Source organism: Falco cherrug, chromosome 8, assembly GCF_023634085.1.
Source record: "Falco cherrug isolate bFalChe1 chromosome 8, bFalChe1.pri, whole genome shotgun sequence".
Classification (NCBI taxonomy): Eukaryota; Metazoa; Chordata; class Aves; order Falconiformes; family Falconidae; genus Falco; species Falco cherrug.
In genome coordinates, this window is record NC_073704.1 from 43,986,603 (window position 1) to 44,002,397 (window position 15,795).

At 58.3% G+C, this 15,795-nt stretch overlaps 3 protein-coding genes across 22 annotated transcripts in view; 2 read left to right on the forward strand and 1 right to left on the reverse strand.

Moving 5' to 3' along the window:
- Positions 1-1,406: 1,406 nt before the first annotated feature.
- APBB3 (amyloid beta precursor protein binding family B member 3) lies at positions 1,407-6,459 on the forward strand. Its single transcript, XM_055719558.1, is given in 13 exon segments — positions 1,407-1,559; positions 2,754-2,944; positions 3,276-3,352; positions 3,615-3,672; positions 3,846-3,986; positions 4,395-4,522; positions 4,651-4,656; positions 4,743-4,857; positions 4,943-5,030; positions 5,199-5,282; positions 5,449-5,648; positions 5,734-6,237; positions 6,239-6,459. Coding segments are annotated over 13 exon segments (1,839 nt in total). The 5' UTR covers positions 1,407-1,510; the 3' UTR covers positions 6,437-6,459.
- Positions 6,460-6,506: 47 nt separating this feature from the next.
- On the forward strand, positions 6,507-8,309 carry SRA1 (steroid receptor RNA activator 1). The gene is made up of 5 exons (XM_055719557.1): positions 6,507-6,621; positions 6,841-6,966; positions 7,395-7,591; positions 7,713-7,821; positions 7,916-8,309. The coding sequence occupies exons 1-5, from the start codon at positions 6,597-6,599 to the stop codon at positions 8,095-8,097; spliced, it is 639 nt and encodes a 212-aa protein (XP_055575532.1). The 5' UTR covers positions 6,507-6,596; the 3' UTR covers positions 8,098-8,309.
- A 780-nt stretch (positions 8,310-9,089) lies between these two features.
- Positions 9,090-15,795, reverse strand: part of ANKHD1 (ankyrin repeat and KH domain containing 1) — a 117,130-nt gene continuing 110,424 nt past the window's right edge. For 11 of the 20 annotated variants that reach the window (XM_055719540.1, XM_055719542.1, XM_055719544.1 and 8 more), the window contains 6 exons: positions 14,707-14,882; positions 13,406-13,570; positions 12,916-12,962; positions 11,197-11,271; positions 9,498-9,671; positions 9,090-9,311 (listed from right to left, as the gene is read on the reverse strand). In XM_055719540.1, the coding sequence (XP_055575515.1) occupies positions 9,518-9,671; positions 11,197-11,271; positions 12,916-12,962; positions 13,406-13,570; positions 14,707-14,882 (617 nt within the window). In that variant the 3' untranslated portion in view covers positions 9,090-9,311; positions 9,498-9,517. Of the gene's footprint in view, positions 9,312-9,497; positions 9,672-11,196; positions 11,272-12,462; positions 12,963-13,405; positions 13,571-14,706; positions 14,883-15,795 lie in introns of those variants that run through there. The other 9 variants (XM_055719554.1, XM_055719548.1, XM_055719547.1 and 6 more) reach the window with 4 other exon arrangements.

Sequence of the window (15,795 nt, forward strand, 5' to 3'; positions counted from 1 at the left end):
CGGGCCGAACCAGGGCCTTGCCTCCTTTGCAGGTTTTGCTGAGCAGGAAAAGGCATGGGAACAGTTTGTGTTGGTGTTGCTACCTCATGTTCTGATCAGCCATGCTTGGTTTAGGGATGTGAAATACATGTTGAACTAAGGAAAAGGAGACACATGCAGCAGAGGATACCATGGTGTTGCAAGTGTAGCATAAGCTTGTTCCTTGTAGGGGCAAGGTCACTCCTGGGAACTCGAAAAAGAGGAAGCATCACTTGGTCTGAGCAAAACAGGTGTCAAGGTAAGGCCTACAACCCCCTCTGAGTTCCATCACCTCAGACACATCTGAGCACAGGTAAGCATGAGCTTCCCTTGACCCTGCTCTGTTGGATTGGGTTAGGTTTAGGCAAAACATGCCCCAGGGGCTCAAGGCTTGAATTGGGATCTTAGAAACCCAACCAGCTCTGGACAGATGCAGAAGAAATGGCCTGTGGCTGCAAAGTCAGATATCAGCAGAAGATACATAAATTATTGTGGATGACTACAAAGTTGTATTACGCAGTTGAGGTGGCATGGGAGGCTATCAAGGACACGGGCTACGTCCAGGACTACTAGCTTCTAGGTATGAAGAAGAAAGGGTTAAGAGGCCATGACGGAGTGTCTAGGCATGCTGAGGACAGCAAACCATTTTGGAATATATAGCTTGGAAGGACTTTGTCCCTAGCAGCACGTGGAGGGGCTCCATGGGAAAATTGAGGCGTACAAAAAATGTCTCCATTGCCTCTGTCCCCGAGTACTGAGCATCAATCAAGACTGTCAGTTCAGTGTAGCACAGAAAACAGAAGTCTCAAACTAGAGAAGAAAAGCTCTTGGCCTCCGGTGAGAAGGGGGAGATGACAAGCATGCACATTTAAGTGTCCTCAGTACTGACTGAAGGAGGTTGGACTGCAGGCAGAGGGATGTCGGAGGACCTGAGCATGCATGGAAGAGAATGAACAAGGAATAAGCATGGATGGAGAGGAATAAGGGTGATCTGTGGGGAAAAGGGAGGGGAATGGAGGAAACCTAAGGGTGCATGGAGGGGAAGGGAATGAACCTAAGGGCACAAGGGCACCTGGACCTGCTACTGCACTCAGAAACCTCCTTTCCTGCCCCAGATGCCCCTTCCCCACTCCAGTGTCCCATTTTCTGCACCAAACCACCCGAAGGACCTCACTGCCCCTCTGAACTCTTGGTAACACCGCCGGGCACCCAAACACCCGCTTCCCTGCCAAACGCCGACGAGACGCCCCCTTCCGCACGCTATGGCTACAGCTCACACCCGCTCCCCACCCCCTCCCACCCCCCCACCCCCCCCTTCCCCGCCTCGGTCCTTGCCGCGATCGAGCAGCCCCTCCCGTCACCGCCCTCCGCCTGCCCGTCTGCTCGGCCGCCCCGCCCCCGCGGGATCCGCCCCTCCCGCCGCAGCCACCGCTGGGTCCGGGCCTGGGGAGGCGGCGGGCCGGGGGGCCGCGCCGGGACGGGCGCCGGGACCATGCTGGGCAAGGACTACATGCTGGCCATCGTCCTCGTCAACTGCGACGGTCAGCCGCGCGGGGGGTGGGCCGCGCTCCGGGGACCAGGGGCCGGGGGCCGGGCGCCGGGGGCCGGTGCGGGTCGGGGCCGGGGGCCGGGGACCGGGGCGGGGCGGGGCCGGGGCCGGGAACCGGGGCGGGTCGGGGCCGGGGGCCGGGGACCGGGGCGGGGCGGGGCGGGGCCGGGGGCCGGGGACCGGGCCGGGGCGGGGCCGGGGGCCGGGGACCGGGCCGGGTCGGGGCCGGGGGCCGGGGACCGGGTCGGGTCGGGGCCGGGGGCCGGGCTGGGGAGGGCCGAGGCCGGGCCGGGGGGCCGGGACCTGCGGGCTGGAGCGGCGGCCGCGCCGGGCGCTGTCCGTGGTGCTGAACGGGGCCCGCAGCGGCCTGTCCTGGAGACGCCAGCCCCGTCCCGCGCCATCTCCTCGTCCCTCCCAAGGTCGTGGGGGGCACCACCAACTTCCGTCTCCACCCTCCCGCGGGTCGAGGGTCCCGCAGGGCTAGGGAGGAGAAGTGGTGGACCACCGCACTGCGGCCGCCTCCCCCGACAGCGCAGCCCCAGGGGATGAGCACCCACGAGGGATGTGCCGAGCCCTACAGATTTTGGGCTGCGTTCCTAGAAGCAGAGCTGTGCTGCACCACGGGCTCATTTTCACGACCTCTCCAGGGCTTGGGGTGCAGGGAAGAGGGAGTTAATCTACCCCTCCTAGCTGCAACCCCCCAAGGGTACTTTTCTTCTCCTAGACCCCAGGGAACTGTCCCCAACCCCTTTCCCCCGCCAAGCTGAGAAGAAGCCAGTCTTCAGCTTCCTGGCAGAGGGCCAGGGACCACAAGCTGGCAGGGGGCAAGTTCTGGGCTGGCAGCCCTGTGCCCTGCCTGGGCACCCCTGCAGGATGCCTCTTCCTGGCAGCCTCAGGCTGCCTTGTGTTCTCTGTGCCCCTGCCAGTGTCACCCCATCCCTTTGGGTGCCAATGAGGCAGCTGGTGCACTGCTCACTTGCCTGGGGTCCACCACCACTGCAGCCTCTCTGGCGTTATGCCAAGCCTTCCTTCACTGTGCTCCTCTCCTAGGCCATGTACCCAGCCGTGCACCCAGAGGCTACCACAGGACCCTTTAGTTGCTGGCTGAAGCTGCTTGCTTCTCAGGGTGCCCTGCAGCTGGGGGACCTTCCCCCCGGCCCTTGCCTCACACTCTCCCTCTGCACAGACAACCTCTGGAGTGACCAGAGCCTGGAGACAGACCCTGACCTCCCCCCAGGCTGGAGGAAAATCTGTGACTCTCTGGGCACCTACTACTGGCATGTGTCAACGGGCACGACACAGTGGCAGCACCCTGCACACACCACTTGCCCAGGAGGGCACCTGGAGGCTGATGGAGAGGAGACACTCCAGGGAATGGTAGGGGTTGTGGGCAAGGGGGTAAGGGCTGGTGTTGGATTCCACCTGGATGGCTTCCCCAGGAGCTGGCAGGAGCCTGCTGAAGGGCCCTCTAGGCATTGGTAGTCCATCCTCCCCTTGGAGCAGGCTTGTCTGTCACCCTAAAGTCCTGCTCAGCCTATTCCTGGACCGGGTTAAGCCCCCTGAAAGGCTCCAGCAGGCTCTATATTGGCCTCATCCTGTCTACATGGGATGCCCACAAGCTGAGGCACTGCTACCCCGGAAGGGAGGGCTCCTACCTGGTGCCTCCTGACAGCCTCTCTTGCTGCTCTCACCCCTTCTTCTCTCCCAGGACTGCCAGGCCCCTGTGGCAAAGCACTTGGCAAAGAACAGGCCCATTCCCAGCCCCATGGCTTCGCTGTCCCAAAGGTAGGGCTGCCCATGCATTCTGCTCGTTTGTGGGGCACCACTGACCCTTGACCGCCACTGGGTGCTGGGCCCTGGTGCACCCCACCGGAGCAGCCCCACACATTGGAGCCAGTATGACCATGCTGGTCACCTCTGTGGGATGCTTCCCAGCTGGTGGCATGGGGGTCTGCCAGTGCCAGGACATCCTGGTACTTCCCTGGGTGTCCCCAGGTTCTGTGCTGCTGAGCGGGAGCTGTCCCCTCACTGCCCCATCCATCTACAGGACCTCACTGCCCTGGCAGGGAGATGACTTCCAGCACAGCGCAGAGCCTGGCTCCAAGGTACCACACCCAGGGGCTTCACTGCAGCGTTGTGGGCTGGGGCTGGCAGAGGAGAGAAGGCAGACAGTAGTTGGCAGGGACAGGGATGGGAGCAAGAGCAGGGGTGAGCATGCTGGCATGGCAATGGGTGGCTGTGCTGGCTGGGCACTGAAGCCCCATGTGTCTCTGCTCAGTGCTTTGCTGTGCGTTTGCTGGGCTCGGTGGAGATCCCCGAGGAGGACCTGGCACCTGGCAAGAGCAGCATCGCTGTCAATAACTGTATCCAGCAGCTCTCCAACAGCAAGGGCCAGGGCTCTGGGGAGAACCAGGGTGAGGTAAGAGCCTGGGATGGTGTTGCTAGGCAGAGTCCCACCCTGGTGCCACTGCTGCTGAGTCTGGCTGTCCCCACCGATGGGGGGTCTGCTAGGGGCCGGGTCAGGGAGAGGTCCCAGTGGCAGTCAACTCTGTCCAAATATGGCATCCACGAGGTGGTCCAGAGTGTGGGGCAGGTGGGTCTAACAGGGCTTTCCCTTGGGAACGATGCCAGAGGTGCTTGGGTGGGCTGTCACCACACATGGGAATGGTACCTGGGGAGGCATGAGGGGGAGGGGGGGTGGGGCAGGGCTGTCCCCCCACACTTGGGGCTGATCAGGCTGGGGGAATGGGGTGTCCCTACACATGGGCTGGGTGCTGCGGGCACCCAGGCTGTCTGCCAGGCAGAGGGAACTGCTGACCCTCTGCAGGGCCAAGACCTGGTGATGATCCTGAAGAAGGACACCATGAGCCTGGTGGACCCCCTCGACCACAGCCTCATCCACCGCCAGCCCATCCTCAACATCCGTGTCTGGGGTGTTGGCTGCAACAATGGCAGGTGCTGGGGGCTGGGGCAGAGCTGGGGGCTGGGGGGGGTGGGGTGGCTCAGCCTGCTGGGTGGCGGGAAGGCACACCAGCAGTAACCTGTTCCCTCTCCTTTCTCCCCAACTGCTGCTGTGGCTACAGGGACAGGTAAGAGGTCACAGGGCCAGGGGACAGTGCAGGTAGAGGGGGGTTGCCTCTGCCGGGGTCTCACTGACTTGCCTGTGGCCTTGCAGAGACTTCGCCTTCGTGGCCAGTGACAAGGACACCTGTGTCCTCAAGTGTCACGTCTTTCACTGCAATGTGCCTGCCAAAGGCATCGCCAAGGCCCTGCATGAGATGTGCTCCAAGGTGGGGTGCAGGGCCTGAGTTGGTGGGAGCATGGCCCGGAGGTCTTGGGGGTAAGGGGAGGCATAGGGACCCCCACCTCTTGCAGATTGTGGCTGAGCGAGCTGTAGCAAGCAGCAGGCTGCCATGTGCCACTACACTGGAGCCCGTCTCCACCGAGGACCTGCCACTGCAAGGTATCATACCCCCGACTGCTGCCAGCTGCTCCCCCAGCCCACAGTCTTCCCTGAGGCAGCGGGATGTCCAGTGACCACAGCCCTTTGGCCTGCTCGGCTGTATCCCTGGGGTCCTTGGGGACAGGGTGGGACATAGGGGTGCCACCCCTTCCCCTTCTATCTTGGCAGTGGATATCCTGGAAGCGGTGAGGCAGTCTATGCAGACCTACAAGGCGCTGTACATTGGAAGCCTGCCTGTGCCCAGGGCCATGGGTAAGTGCTACTGGCCCTGCCACAGCTGGGAGGTGCCCGAGACCCACCCCCAGCTGTGCCTCGGTGCTGAGCAGTCCCTGCCCTTGGGGCTGCCTGGCAGCACCCTGCCTGCACTGTGCCTGCAGCTGGGGCAGGGGCTGATGGGATGGGGTCTCCCGATCCCCAGGGATGGATGTGCTGAACAAGGCCATTGAAAAGCTGACAAGGGGGCCTGGGCGGGAGCACTGGATGCCTTCCCTCATCCACGTATCTGACACAGCCATGCGGGTGCACCCCGCGCAGGTGGGAAGGGGAACAGGGGGCTATGGCCGAAGCAGGCACCCTGCTGCCACTGGGGTAGGACAGGCAACCCCCACAGGGGACCCAGTCTGCTGGCAGAGGTGATCTGGTGGGGGTGGCAGGGCTGTCTGGAGTATGGTCAGGGGTGGATGGGTCCATGGGGTCCCCGCAGGAGGACGAGGAAGCAGCACACATCTGGGAGTGCCAGGTGCGGTATGTGACCTTCCTGGGGGTGGGCCGGGATGCCCACACCTTTGCACTCATCGTGGACACGGGGCGATGCTTCCAGTGCACAGCCTTCTGGTGCGAGCCCGACGCCGGCACCATCTCGGAAGCAGTGCAGGCAGCCTGCATGGTGAGCGGGAGCAGGAATCCCCCCAACTCCCCAGCCCTGTGGGACACCTGCGGGAGGAGGAGGAGGCAAGGGCTGGGAACAGAGGAGGGCAAAGCTGAGGGCCTGAGTGGGATGCCCAACCCTGGGGGGCGGCAGGGACGGGAAGGAGCTGACCCCTCGGAGCCGCATCCAACCCCTCGCCACACCCAACCCCCCAGCGATGCCACCCTGCGGCCACGCCTCGTGGTATGCGGCCCTGCGGTGGTGTCGCCTTGTTCCTCCACCCCACGGCCACGCCCTGTGCCTCGCGTCCCCACAGGTGCAGTACCAGAAGTGCCTGGTGGCCGCTGCACCGGCTAAGGTGAAAGGCGCGACAGGCCGGGGCTGGGCCGGGCCGACGGCCGCAGGGGACGCTGCCACCGGGGCGGCCAAGGCGAGCGGGAGCAGCGGAGGTGCGGCGGGGCCCGGTGCCCGCAGGCGCGGTCTCTTCTCCTTGCTGGAGGCCTTCCGCCTCAGGCGAACTCTCCTCCACAGCCCGTAGGGGGCCGGGGCGGGGGCCGGGGGCCGGGGCCCCCCGGCCTCCGCCCCGGCCTCCGCCCCGGCCTCAGTCTCCCCGGCGGGGCGGTGCCTCGCGTGGCCCCACCCCTTCCCAGCCCCCCACGGCCAGGCGGAAAGGGCGTGGTCGGGCGTGACGTGGCGGAATGGCGGAGCTCTACGTGAAGCCGGGTGAGGGGGCTCGGGTCGCTGTGAGGATGAACTTCCGGTCCGGCGGGGAGGGGGCGCCGGGCCCTGGCGGGGGGACGTGCGGGAGAGCCGTGTCCGTGGCGGTGGGAGCCCCGGGTCTGGGGGAGCGAGCTCCATCCTGGCGCAGGGGGCCGGGATTCCGTGTTCGGGGGCGTCGCCTTAGTCCCCCGCACGGTCTCACTATGCCCTTCGCTGCCGCAGGGAACCAGGAGCGCGGCTGGAACGACCCCCCCCAGTTCTCCTACGGGCTGCAGGCGCAGGTCAGGGGTCCCAGGCGAGCCCCGCTCACCCGCCGGGTCCCCGCGCCGCCCGCGGGAGTTCCCCCAGGTCAGCACCCGCAAAGCTCCCCCCACCCCCGCCCCCCCAGCTTCACGCCTGCCCAGGCAGGGGGCTGCTCCGGGGGAGCCGGGGCCCAGCGCAGCCCCCGAACGACTGGCGCCACAGCGGCGCCCCCTCCCCTCAGGGGGTCCGGGCCCTCCTTCCCGCCTGGGCACGGAGGGGGGGACCTGGCTCCCCCTGCTGCGTGGCGGTGGCTGCGGAGCAGCGGAGCCGGCGGCCCCTGCCCGCGCTGCCGGCCCCAAGGGGGCAGAGGCCGGCGCGGTGGGGCGGCGGGGCCTGCCCCCGTCGCGCTGGGCTGGGCTCGGTTGATGGGGTGACAAGGGTGCCGCTCCGCGCGGCCGGCCGCCGTCCTTGTGCGGGGGCCGGGCTGCCGCGTTCGGGCTGCCGGGGCTCCCCGCTGGTGCCTCTTACTGCAGGTGCCCCTCCGGAGCCGCCCGCCGCCCCCGCTGCGCTGGGGCCGCCCCCGCTGGGGCCCGCCCGGCCGGCCCCGCGGGCAGCCAGCGGGGAGCCGAGCGCGGCCGCGGCAGCGCGCCCGGAGGAGTGCGGTGTGCCCGCCGACGCCGTGCTCGCCCCGCTGCAGGAGGCCCTGGCCGCCTGCCGTCCCGCCCTGCAGGTGAGGCCCCAGCCCCTTCTCCCCCTCGGCAGGGGCGCGGAGTCGGGGGGCCGGGCCGGGCCCCCCACCCTGCAAAGCCGGCAGTGGGCAGTGCCCCCCTTCTGCTCATCTTTGCTTCCAGAAACAAGTGTGCGACGACATCGGGCGCCGGCTGACGGTGCTGGGGGGCGCGTGGGCTCAGGGGAAGCTGTCAGCCCCGGTGAAGAGGAGGATGAGCCTCCTGGTGCAAGGTGAGGGGCAAGGGGGGCTGTATCCAGGCCAGCACCGGGGGCACCCACGGGAGGGCTGACCCCACAGCACTGATGGGTTCTCCCTCACATACAGAGCTCCAGGAACAGCACTGGGACATGGCTGATGAGATCCACCGCTCACTCATGGTGGACCACGTGAACGAGGTGAGCCAGTGGCTGGTGGGTGTCAAACGCCTGATTGCTGAGATGAGGAGCCTGCCTGCTGCCGCAATGGATGGCAGCACCGAGGTCGGACCTGGCCAGGAGGATCCCTGATGCCCAGGGACTGGGCTGTGAACTGTGAGCAGGGCAACCTATGCCCAGGGCCACCGGCAGGAGAAGGGCCCACACTGCATAAGGGAGCGTGGGCATCTCTGCCTCCCACTCCTCACACAGGAAAATGGGATTTTAATCACTGCAACATTTTGGTGGTGATTCACTACATGGCATTTAATAAACGGCACTAACCTGCCCCTAGCTGCAGCCTGCTCTGGGGTTCTGGCTGGTTCTCTGGCTGGTCCCAGGTTCTCTCCCAAGAGCATCAGGAGACAAGGCTCCTGGGTGAGGCTATCACAGCTTCCAAGCTGGCCCAAGAGGCGCTTGCCCTGGCTTTGTTTCCAGCCCACAGAGGGAAGGAGTGGCCCTGGCAGCACCCCTAGCATCACTGAGGCTCAGTGGCCAGTGCTACGTTTCCCTGCTGCACCAGCTGGCAAAGCCTGACATGGCAGCAGGCACAGGGCCCAGTTTTTCGGCAGCAGGAGATGGCCCCTGAGGAGTTCTAGGCTGGCTGGAGCGGCCAACCTGCTACAAGCCCAGAGCAGCCCAGCACATCCAGGGTTTGTGCTGCAGCTACAGTCCATGCTCCCATCTGGGCTCCTGGCACAGCTCAGACCCAGGTTTGGGACCAAAGAGACCTGGGTGGCCTCAGGGACAGGGAGATCCAGGAAGAAACGTCACCATGCGCTAGTGCTGCCCAACCAGGTCAGGTTGTTAATGTTTACCCTGGATAGCAAGCAGATTGCAGCATGCTGGTCCCTCCTCCGCTCACAGGAAAACATCACCAGCTGGCCCCACCATGGCTGGGGCAGGCTGTGTGTGACCCCAATCCTTGTGTTCACTACTCCCATGCCACAGGGTCTTGGTGCAGGAGGCAGAGATCCTCTCCACCCTAAAATGGCTCCTGGTGCTTCTTGGGTCCTCTTAGCTCCCCTCCCCAGGGCTCTGAGATCCCAGCTAAGCCCCAGCACAGAGATACACCAGGTCAGCACCAGGGTTTCATGGTGTTTATTGATCAAGCATGAGCTCCTAGGCAGTTGCACCAGCCAGTTGTGCTAGAGCCTGAGGTGTCACACATCCATCTCCAATATCAGAGAGGGCTGCAGCCAGCTGGTCACGGTGCCAGCACCTCCATGAGGCCCAGGAACAGGCCCAGCCATGGCCTGGAGATGGGGAGCTGGAAACTCAGATGTCCATCTCAAACTGGTCTTGATCTGCAAGGGTATGGAGGGATACAGGGCCAGGGTTAGGATGGGGCTGCTTTGGGAGGAATGTACAGGCAAAGGGGTCAGGAGCTGGAACTGGGGCTGAGGTGGGATCTCCCCTTGCCCTTACAGCCAGGCAGGAGCCCCATGCAGCACATACAGCACATACGTGGGGTTGTATGCCTGGCTGCTCACCTGGCATGGCTTCTCCACTCTCATTCCGCTCCTTGAGCTCCTCCAGCTTGGCGAGGCTGGACTGGGCCAGGGATGTGACACCGGGGATCTGGGGCAGGCAGCAGGGAGGGGTCCTGGCCACGGGTGAATTCTTGCACTCCAGCAGGAACTTGCGGTCGTAGATGATGCGGGTACCTGCCAAAAGCAGGGGACTGTCAGTCGCTGCCAGCCCCTGGCTGCCCCCATCTCTGAGCACTGCAGCCTGAGCCTGGAGTGAGTAGGGGGTGGGACCCAGCACTCAATCATGGCTCAGTGACACGGCTCTGGAGCTACTGTGGGGCTTCTCACAGAGCAAACTGTGACACCCACCCTGCCCAGCAGCTCTTCCCCCCATTGTTCCTCCCCTTGCCACTCCTGGAGCTCTGCCAAGGCACAGTACAAAGGGTCCAGCCTCAATGCACGTGCCTCATAATAGCTGACACCATAGTCACTCTCTGGAAGGCAGGGCCAGCACTGGGGCACCCGGCACAGCCCAAGCCCAACAGCCAGGCAGCTCCGCAGCACATCCTGCCCAGAGGTGGCTGGCTCGGGTGTGGCTCCTTGCAGCTATCAAACAGCAAAGGCTGGCTGCCCTCCTAATGGCACCATGGGGGGTCTGTACCTGGGGACCCGTTCCCGTCAGCTCAGCCAGCAAGCCACCCTGCTGCGCCCTGCACAAGAATAATGCACTGGTTTCAGTGGGACACCTCCTCCACTGTGCCAGCCTGCTGGGTGTACAACCCCAGGTCACAGTGCCCACCCAGGGCATGTGCTGCCTCCCCCCACCTCCCATGCCCCAGTCACCTGCCAGTGATCTCCGAAGTCATGCCAGGCCACATGCCATGTCTGCGGTGCCCTCCTGCACTGCTTCCCTGCCAGGGTCTGGCGGCAAGGCCAGAGCTCCTGTGCAGGCTGGGCTCTTCCCTGTGCCACAAACATGTTACAGAACCCCCACCTGCCCTGGCTCCACCAGCACTGGGCCTGGCTCTCCAGCCTCAGCTAAGCTTATTGGAGGCACACAATGGAGCCAGCGTCCACAGGGTGGGCACCTTTCAGCTAAGCTGAAACATTCCCAGCACAAGAAGTGGGCACATGCTACCCTGAGGACAGGCAGCAAAGTAAAGGACCTGGGCTGGAATGTGGGGCAAAGAGGGAAGACTTAGGGTACCCCTGGAAGGAGGTGCACCACCCAGTACCTTCCCCCAGGGCTGGTGAACTCAAGGTGGGAGAAGACTTTGTGCTAGCCCCCTGTACCTCCCCCAGCTCCAGTCAGCCATACCTGGGCACGACCTACCTCCAAAGGACCAATGCTGCATCTACCACCCCAGCAGCACTGCTGGCAGACCGCTCCCCAGCAGTACAAGCACCAGGCACTGCCTGTGCTTGCTTCCCTCAGTACCACAGGGCAATGATGGCCCTAACTTCTAGCGGTATCTTCCTTCAAAGCTCTGGGGTTCCCTCTTCCACTCCAGGTCTGGGCTGCCAGGGAAGCCACCACCCCATGGGCCTGCCGGGATCTAGTGCCCAGAGCAGGCACCCATGCCCCAAAGACTAAGCTGCAAAAGGTAGAGCCCAGGAAGGGACCCCAATCAGAAAAGAGCTGCCTAAATAAGGCAGGGATGGGGTAGCTGAGGCCACAATTCCTTTCAAGGGACTACCCCATTCCCATGCTGGGTCCTACCCCTCCATGTGGTGGAGTAGAGTGTGCCACCCAGTGTGGAGCTGCAGCCATCCGGAATGGAGAGATGGTGGCTCCCTGGAATGGGGCAGGAGGAAGTGGTGGTGCCTGTTGCAGCCATGAAGCCCACATGGGTGGAGTGGAGGAGGCCCCTCCCCTGCAACTCACCCCAAGAGCAAACACCTACTGCACTACAATACCATCTGTTTTCAGTACAATTACTGTTAACACAAGTGTTTCTCCTTTGGCATTTGCATTATCAGGGGGGCAGCAGCAGTTTAATGTTTTTTGCATTTTTTTCCTCAAATACTAGATAAAATACCTGAATATATCATGCCAAGCATTTCTGAGGCTTATTTGCCTGCAGTACTCCAATACTGCTTGTGCACTTTGGGTTTTCAGTACTCCTTCCTCATACTTTTCCCAGGGAAACTCTGCTGCTACATGTAGGGATTTGTCTGGAGAAGGTGGAGGAAGGTGGAGAAGTCTCCATCTGATCTGAGGGACCACCAAAAGTGGTCCATTACATTGGACACTACGTGCACTGCAGTTACCTGCTTGAGGAATGGACCAAATACTCAAGTGTAGTTACTGCATCACCACTGAGCAAAAAGCAGAAATAAGCATAGTCCAAGAGCAGAAAGTGGGGAACTTCTGCACCTGGCTACAGAATGGATGTTCACCCTAAGCAGTGTGCAAAAATCTCCTTCTTACTCACAGAAAGGCCTTGAGGATCTCTTACAATATTTGAAGGGTTATGGAAAGCTTAGAATTGAATGTTTTTCTCTAGTGGAAAGTGGTCTTTGCTTTCCTATGATTCTTGCTTCCAGGCAGCTGGTCACAGCAAGTCAGGTGAAGAAACCCTGTGTTTACCTACAAGCTACCTATTTACCTTTGCAAATTAAGAGGCCATCAGTTGTCACATTGTCAACTCAAGCCCTCATTTCCAGCCCCTGAAAACCTAATCTCTCAGGAGACCCACCTGGAAAAAAAGAGTGCTACAAGCAGCAGAACTAATCCAGAAGGATTAAAAATAATGCACAACTACGTTCACACACACAAAAAATAAAAGGCTAACAACTGGCAGGAGGAAGGACTCTGCAAACCTTGTCTCACAGATGACGGCAGATCAAAAACCCTCCCCCAAACCCCGACTGCATCCACGTGCCAGTTATGTGACACTGAAGAGATGCATCACTGGGCACGGCAGCAGCCACCAATGACAGCAAGATACAGCCTGTTCCAAAATTCTCACACACAACCTATAAATACTGTTTGCCTTTTATTGAATATTCAGGTAAATATTTCACATTAATACAGGCTACATAAAGTAGAGCCACTATACGACATTGAATTTACTCAGCTTTTCCTTTTAAGTCTGTAAACAATTATACATGTATTTACCACCCTAAAAGGTTGAAATCATGTAATTAGCTAGTTCTCTGCTGCATACAAGGAACACTCAGTAGTGTTTAGCCAAAAGCACTAGTTATGTCTGATTTTTAAGTTCAAAATGGCTAAACTAACTGGAGAACAAAATCAGCTTGTATAGGTTAATAAATTGTTTTTTATACAATGGGCAATCAAGTTTCCATCGTTACAGCCCACAGAAAATTGCTTAGTTAGGCACATCAAAAAAATCCCCAGAGTTCTCCAAGATCATAAAGATTCCCAAACAAGGTTAAAACAAAACGATAGACCCCCTTAAATCAGTTGACGTACTTGAGATGCATGTTTCCAATGTGAGGTGCCCAGGTGCCAGGCCAAATCTACAGCAAGAAATAAAAAGACAAGTAAATTATGAAAACAAATAAAGGTTCCTTTAACAGCATGTTTAACCACTAGAGGGCTAGCTTAATGCTTCCCCCTAAAATACAACCAGACTGCCCAAAGGCTGGGAGCCCTCTTCAGCTCTGGCCAAGGTTTGACCGAGAACCTGCAAGATGCCAAGTATGGATATAAACCCTCTCACGACAAAGTAGATTACCTGGCTGAGCAGTGCTGAAATGTGAAAGGTTTGGTACAGATAGCACCATGTATGTTTTATATACATACATGCACTGTAGGGGAAAAACTCATGCAAACAATCTCAAATCTAGTATCAAAGAACTGAAAAAACATCTCACCTATCCAAAAATAAAGAAAATAAAACAAAGCACAACACCGTAACAAAACACAGGTAAGCAAAGGTGAAAAGAAGCTGCCACACTACCTGCTGAGCATCAGTACATTCTGTTGAGTTCTGGACAACTTTGATCATGGGATTCCAGGCAGGATCTGGAGTATGGAGCCCATTAAAGAGGGGGCCTCCTGGGCCATCTGCTAGCTGAGGATGCGAAGGTATTAGAGTGCCACCATACATGGAAATCGGTAAGCCCTGAGGGAACAAGAGAAAGCACCGCCAGTGAAGACGTTGGTGGTTTTGAAGGATGACCATAGTACCATGTTTGCCAAGATGACAGAGGCAGTTCACATCTGTACCTAATGTTCACCTACTGGCAAGTATCTCAGCACTGTGAGGAAACTGGGCATCCCTGCACACCTAGGCAGAGTACTGAATATCGGGACTATTCAGAGCTTGAGATTCAAATCAGTTTATCCATTTTTCTGAAATTACCCCTTGCCAGTATGCAGGAGCCTCTGCACAGCACTTTCAGGTGACCCCATAAAGCCAGACACAGAAGCTGTACGAAGTGACCTCAGTGCTCCTCCCTCTCACCTCTGCAGCATGCAATAACCTTGGTGCACACAAGATTGCAGCCAGGGGCTGCACTGCAGCCAAGCCCATATACACAGCTTGAGTCTACAAGGCTCGGAGTTGAAGATTTTCTATAAATTATTAATGGCTGTCTAAAATATTCTTCCAGTTCATAAAGAGCAAGTTACAGAACAGGCTTTTACAATGATGATACTTCTTTCCCATGTTTGAATGACTGCTGCTCTGCAATTTAGAAGATCCCAAGAGCACATAATACAGCTACTTTTAAAATATGCTGTGAGCAGCTCTGCTGTTGTCCTGGACATTCCTCCAGTGGTGGCTGAGCTGACTAAAGCTTGGCTACATCCACCTGCCTCAAGCTACATACAAGGCATAGACTTCCAAGTAGTCCTCTCTCCGGCTGCTTCTTTAAGAAAGGCATGTAGTACTTGTGGGCACAATTTGTACTGAAAGCATTAAGCAAATCTTTAATGAGCCTCCAGAGCTGAGCAAGCCTTATGAAACATTTCCTAGTGACCGAGCCTCTGAGAAAGGAAACAGTGGAAAGCGATGAAGACATTCAGCTATTCGATAGGAGAACATCTGCAATCTACAAATTCTGGTTCTGTTTAAATGTGACACCAGCCTTGGGCACCTTTTCTAGTCAGTACTGGGATGAAAGGACATTCAGGACTAGGTGTGGCAAGCAATGGTAGAAGAGGCACACACATACACTGTAAACAGGCAGAACAGGAGATGTAACAAAGTCAGTCCTCGGTCATTTTATAGACTAAATCCAGCCCTCTGTAACTTACTTTAGAAAAATCCACAAAACTATTTGGCATAGGTTGGTGGAAAATATTAGAGGGAGCCACTATTCCAGAATCATCTCTCTCCATTGGCTGATGCTGAGAAAATGTGCCTGGGTCCGACAGCTGCTGATGCATCGGGTGATTTCCCATGACAGGCTGAGACCAACCTGACAAGCCTTCTGGAAAGAGATCGAAAATGGCCAATTACAATTCATTGAATATACTCCGGAGTAGAATTCAGCTGCTGCTTACACCTACATACACCCAAAGGCTCCCAGAAAACATGCAGCTGCAGAGGTATCTTAGAGCTCTGCTCTAAGCAAAGGCAGACTTTCCACAATCTATGCAAAGCAGGAAGATCCCTGCAGTTTTTAGGCTAGTAACGCATTACAGCCAATGCAAACACACAAGTCGTCTGTAGCTGTAGCATCAAGGTCTCTCCCCACAGAAGCTGCAGCAGGCAACACTATATAAGGCTGGCTATACACACATACACTTCCTTTCCCTCCAGCTCCTGCATCCTCTCATATAACACAGGATCACAGAAAAAAAGTTACACTTATGACAGGGGCAAAAACAGGGAAAGACGAGAGACTGGTGAGGCCAGGGAAGTTTGGCCAGGCACCTGTCATCTGCATGTACATTCATCTTGATCCTCCAGACAAGTGTGGATATAACAGGAACTATTCATAACTGCAAGTTTCAGGTGTCCACAGCAGAACAGCTAAGATCCAATAAACCTCCAAGCACATGCAAGTTATCTTGAAAAAAAACACAGCAATGCTGAGACACTAAGTTAACCAAAGTATGGAGGACTTCACTGAAAAGCCTAACAAATACAGGACTATTAAACATTTGTCTTTAAAGTTGCCAATGGAAACACTTTAGGCCTCAAATGCTGCGGCTCCTCCTTTCCACAAAAAACCTCAAACTACCAGGAAACTGAACATAAAACTTCAGCCGTTTCAAAGTCATTCTTTTAAAACCCGGGCTGCTTGGAACAGAAGTTACCCCATACTGTTCAAGAGTCACGAGGACATCAATGCAAAAATCAGCATCCACAACGATGTCTTCTGGATGCGTTAGTTGCAC

Bases quoted from the DNA above. Each gene is read 5' to 3' on its own strand.
- SRA1 (XM_055719557.1), top strand. From the start codon at position 6,597: ATGGCGGAGCTCTACGTGAAGCCGG. The intron at 6,622-6,840 runs GTGAGGGGGCTC...TCGCTGCCGCAG, and splicing joins GGAGCTCTACGTGAAGCCGG to GGAACCAGGAGCGCGGCTGG. The intron at 7,822-7,915 runs GTGAGGGGCAAG...CCTCACATACAG, and splicing joins GATGAGCCTCCTGGTGCAAG to AGCTCCAGGAACAGCACTGG.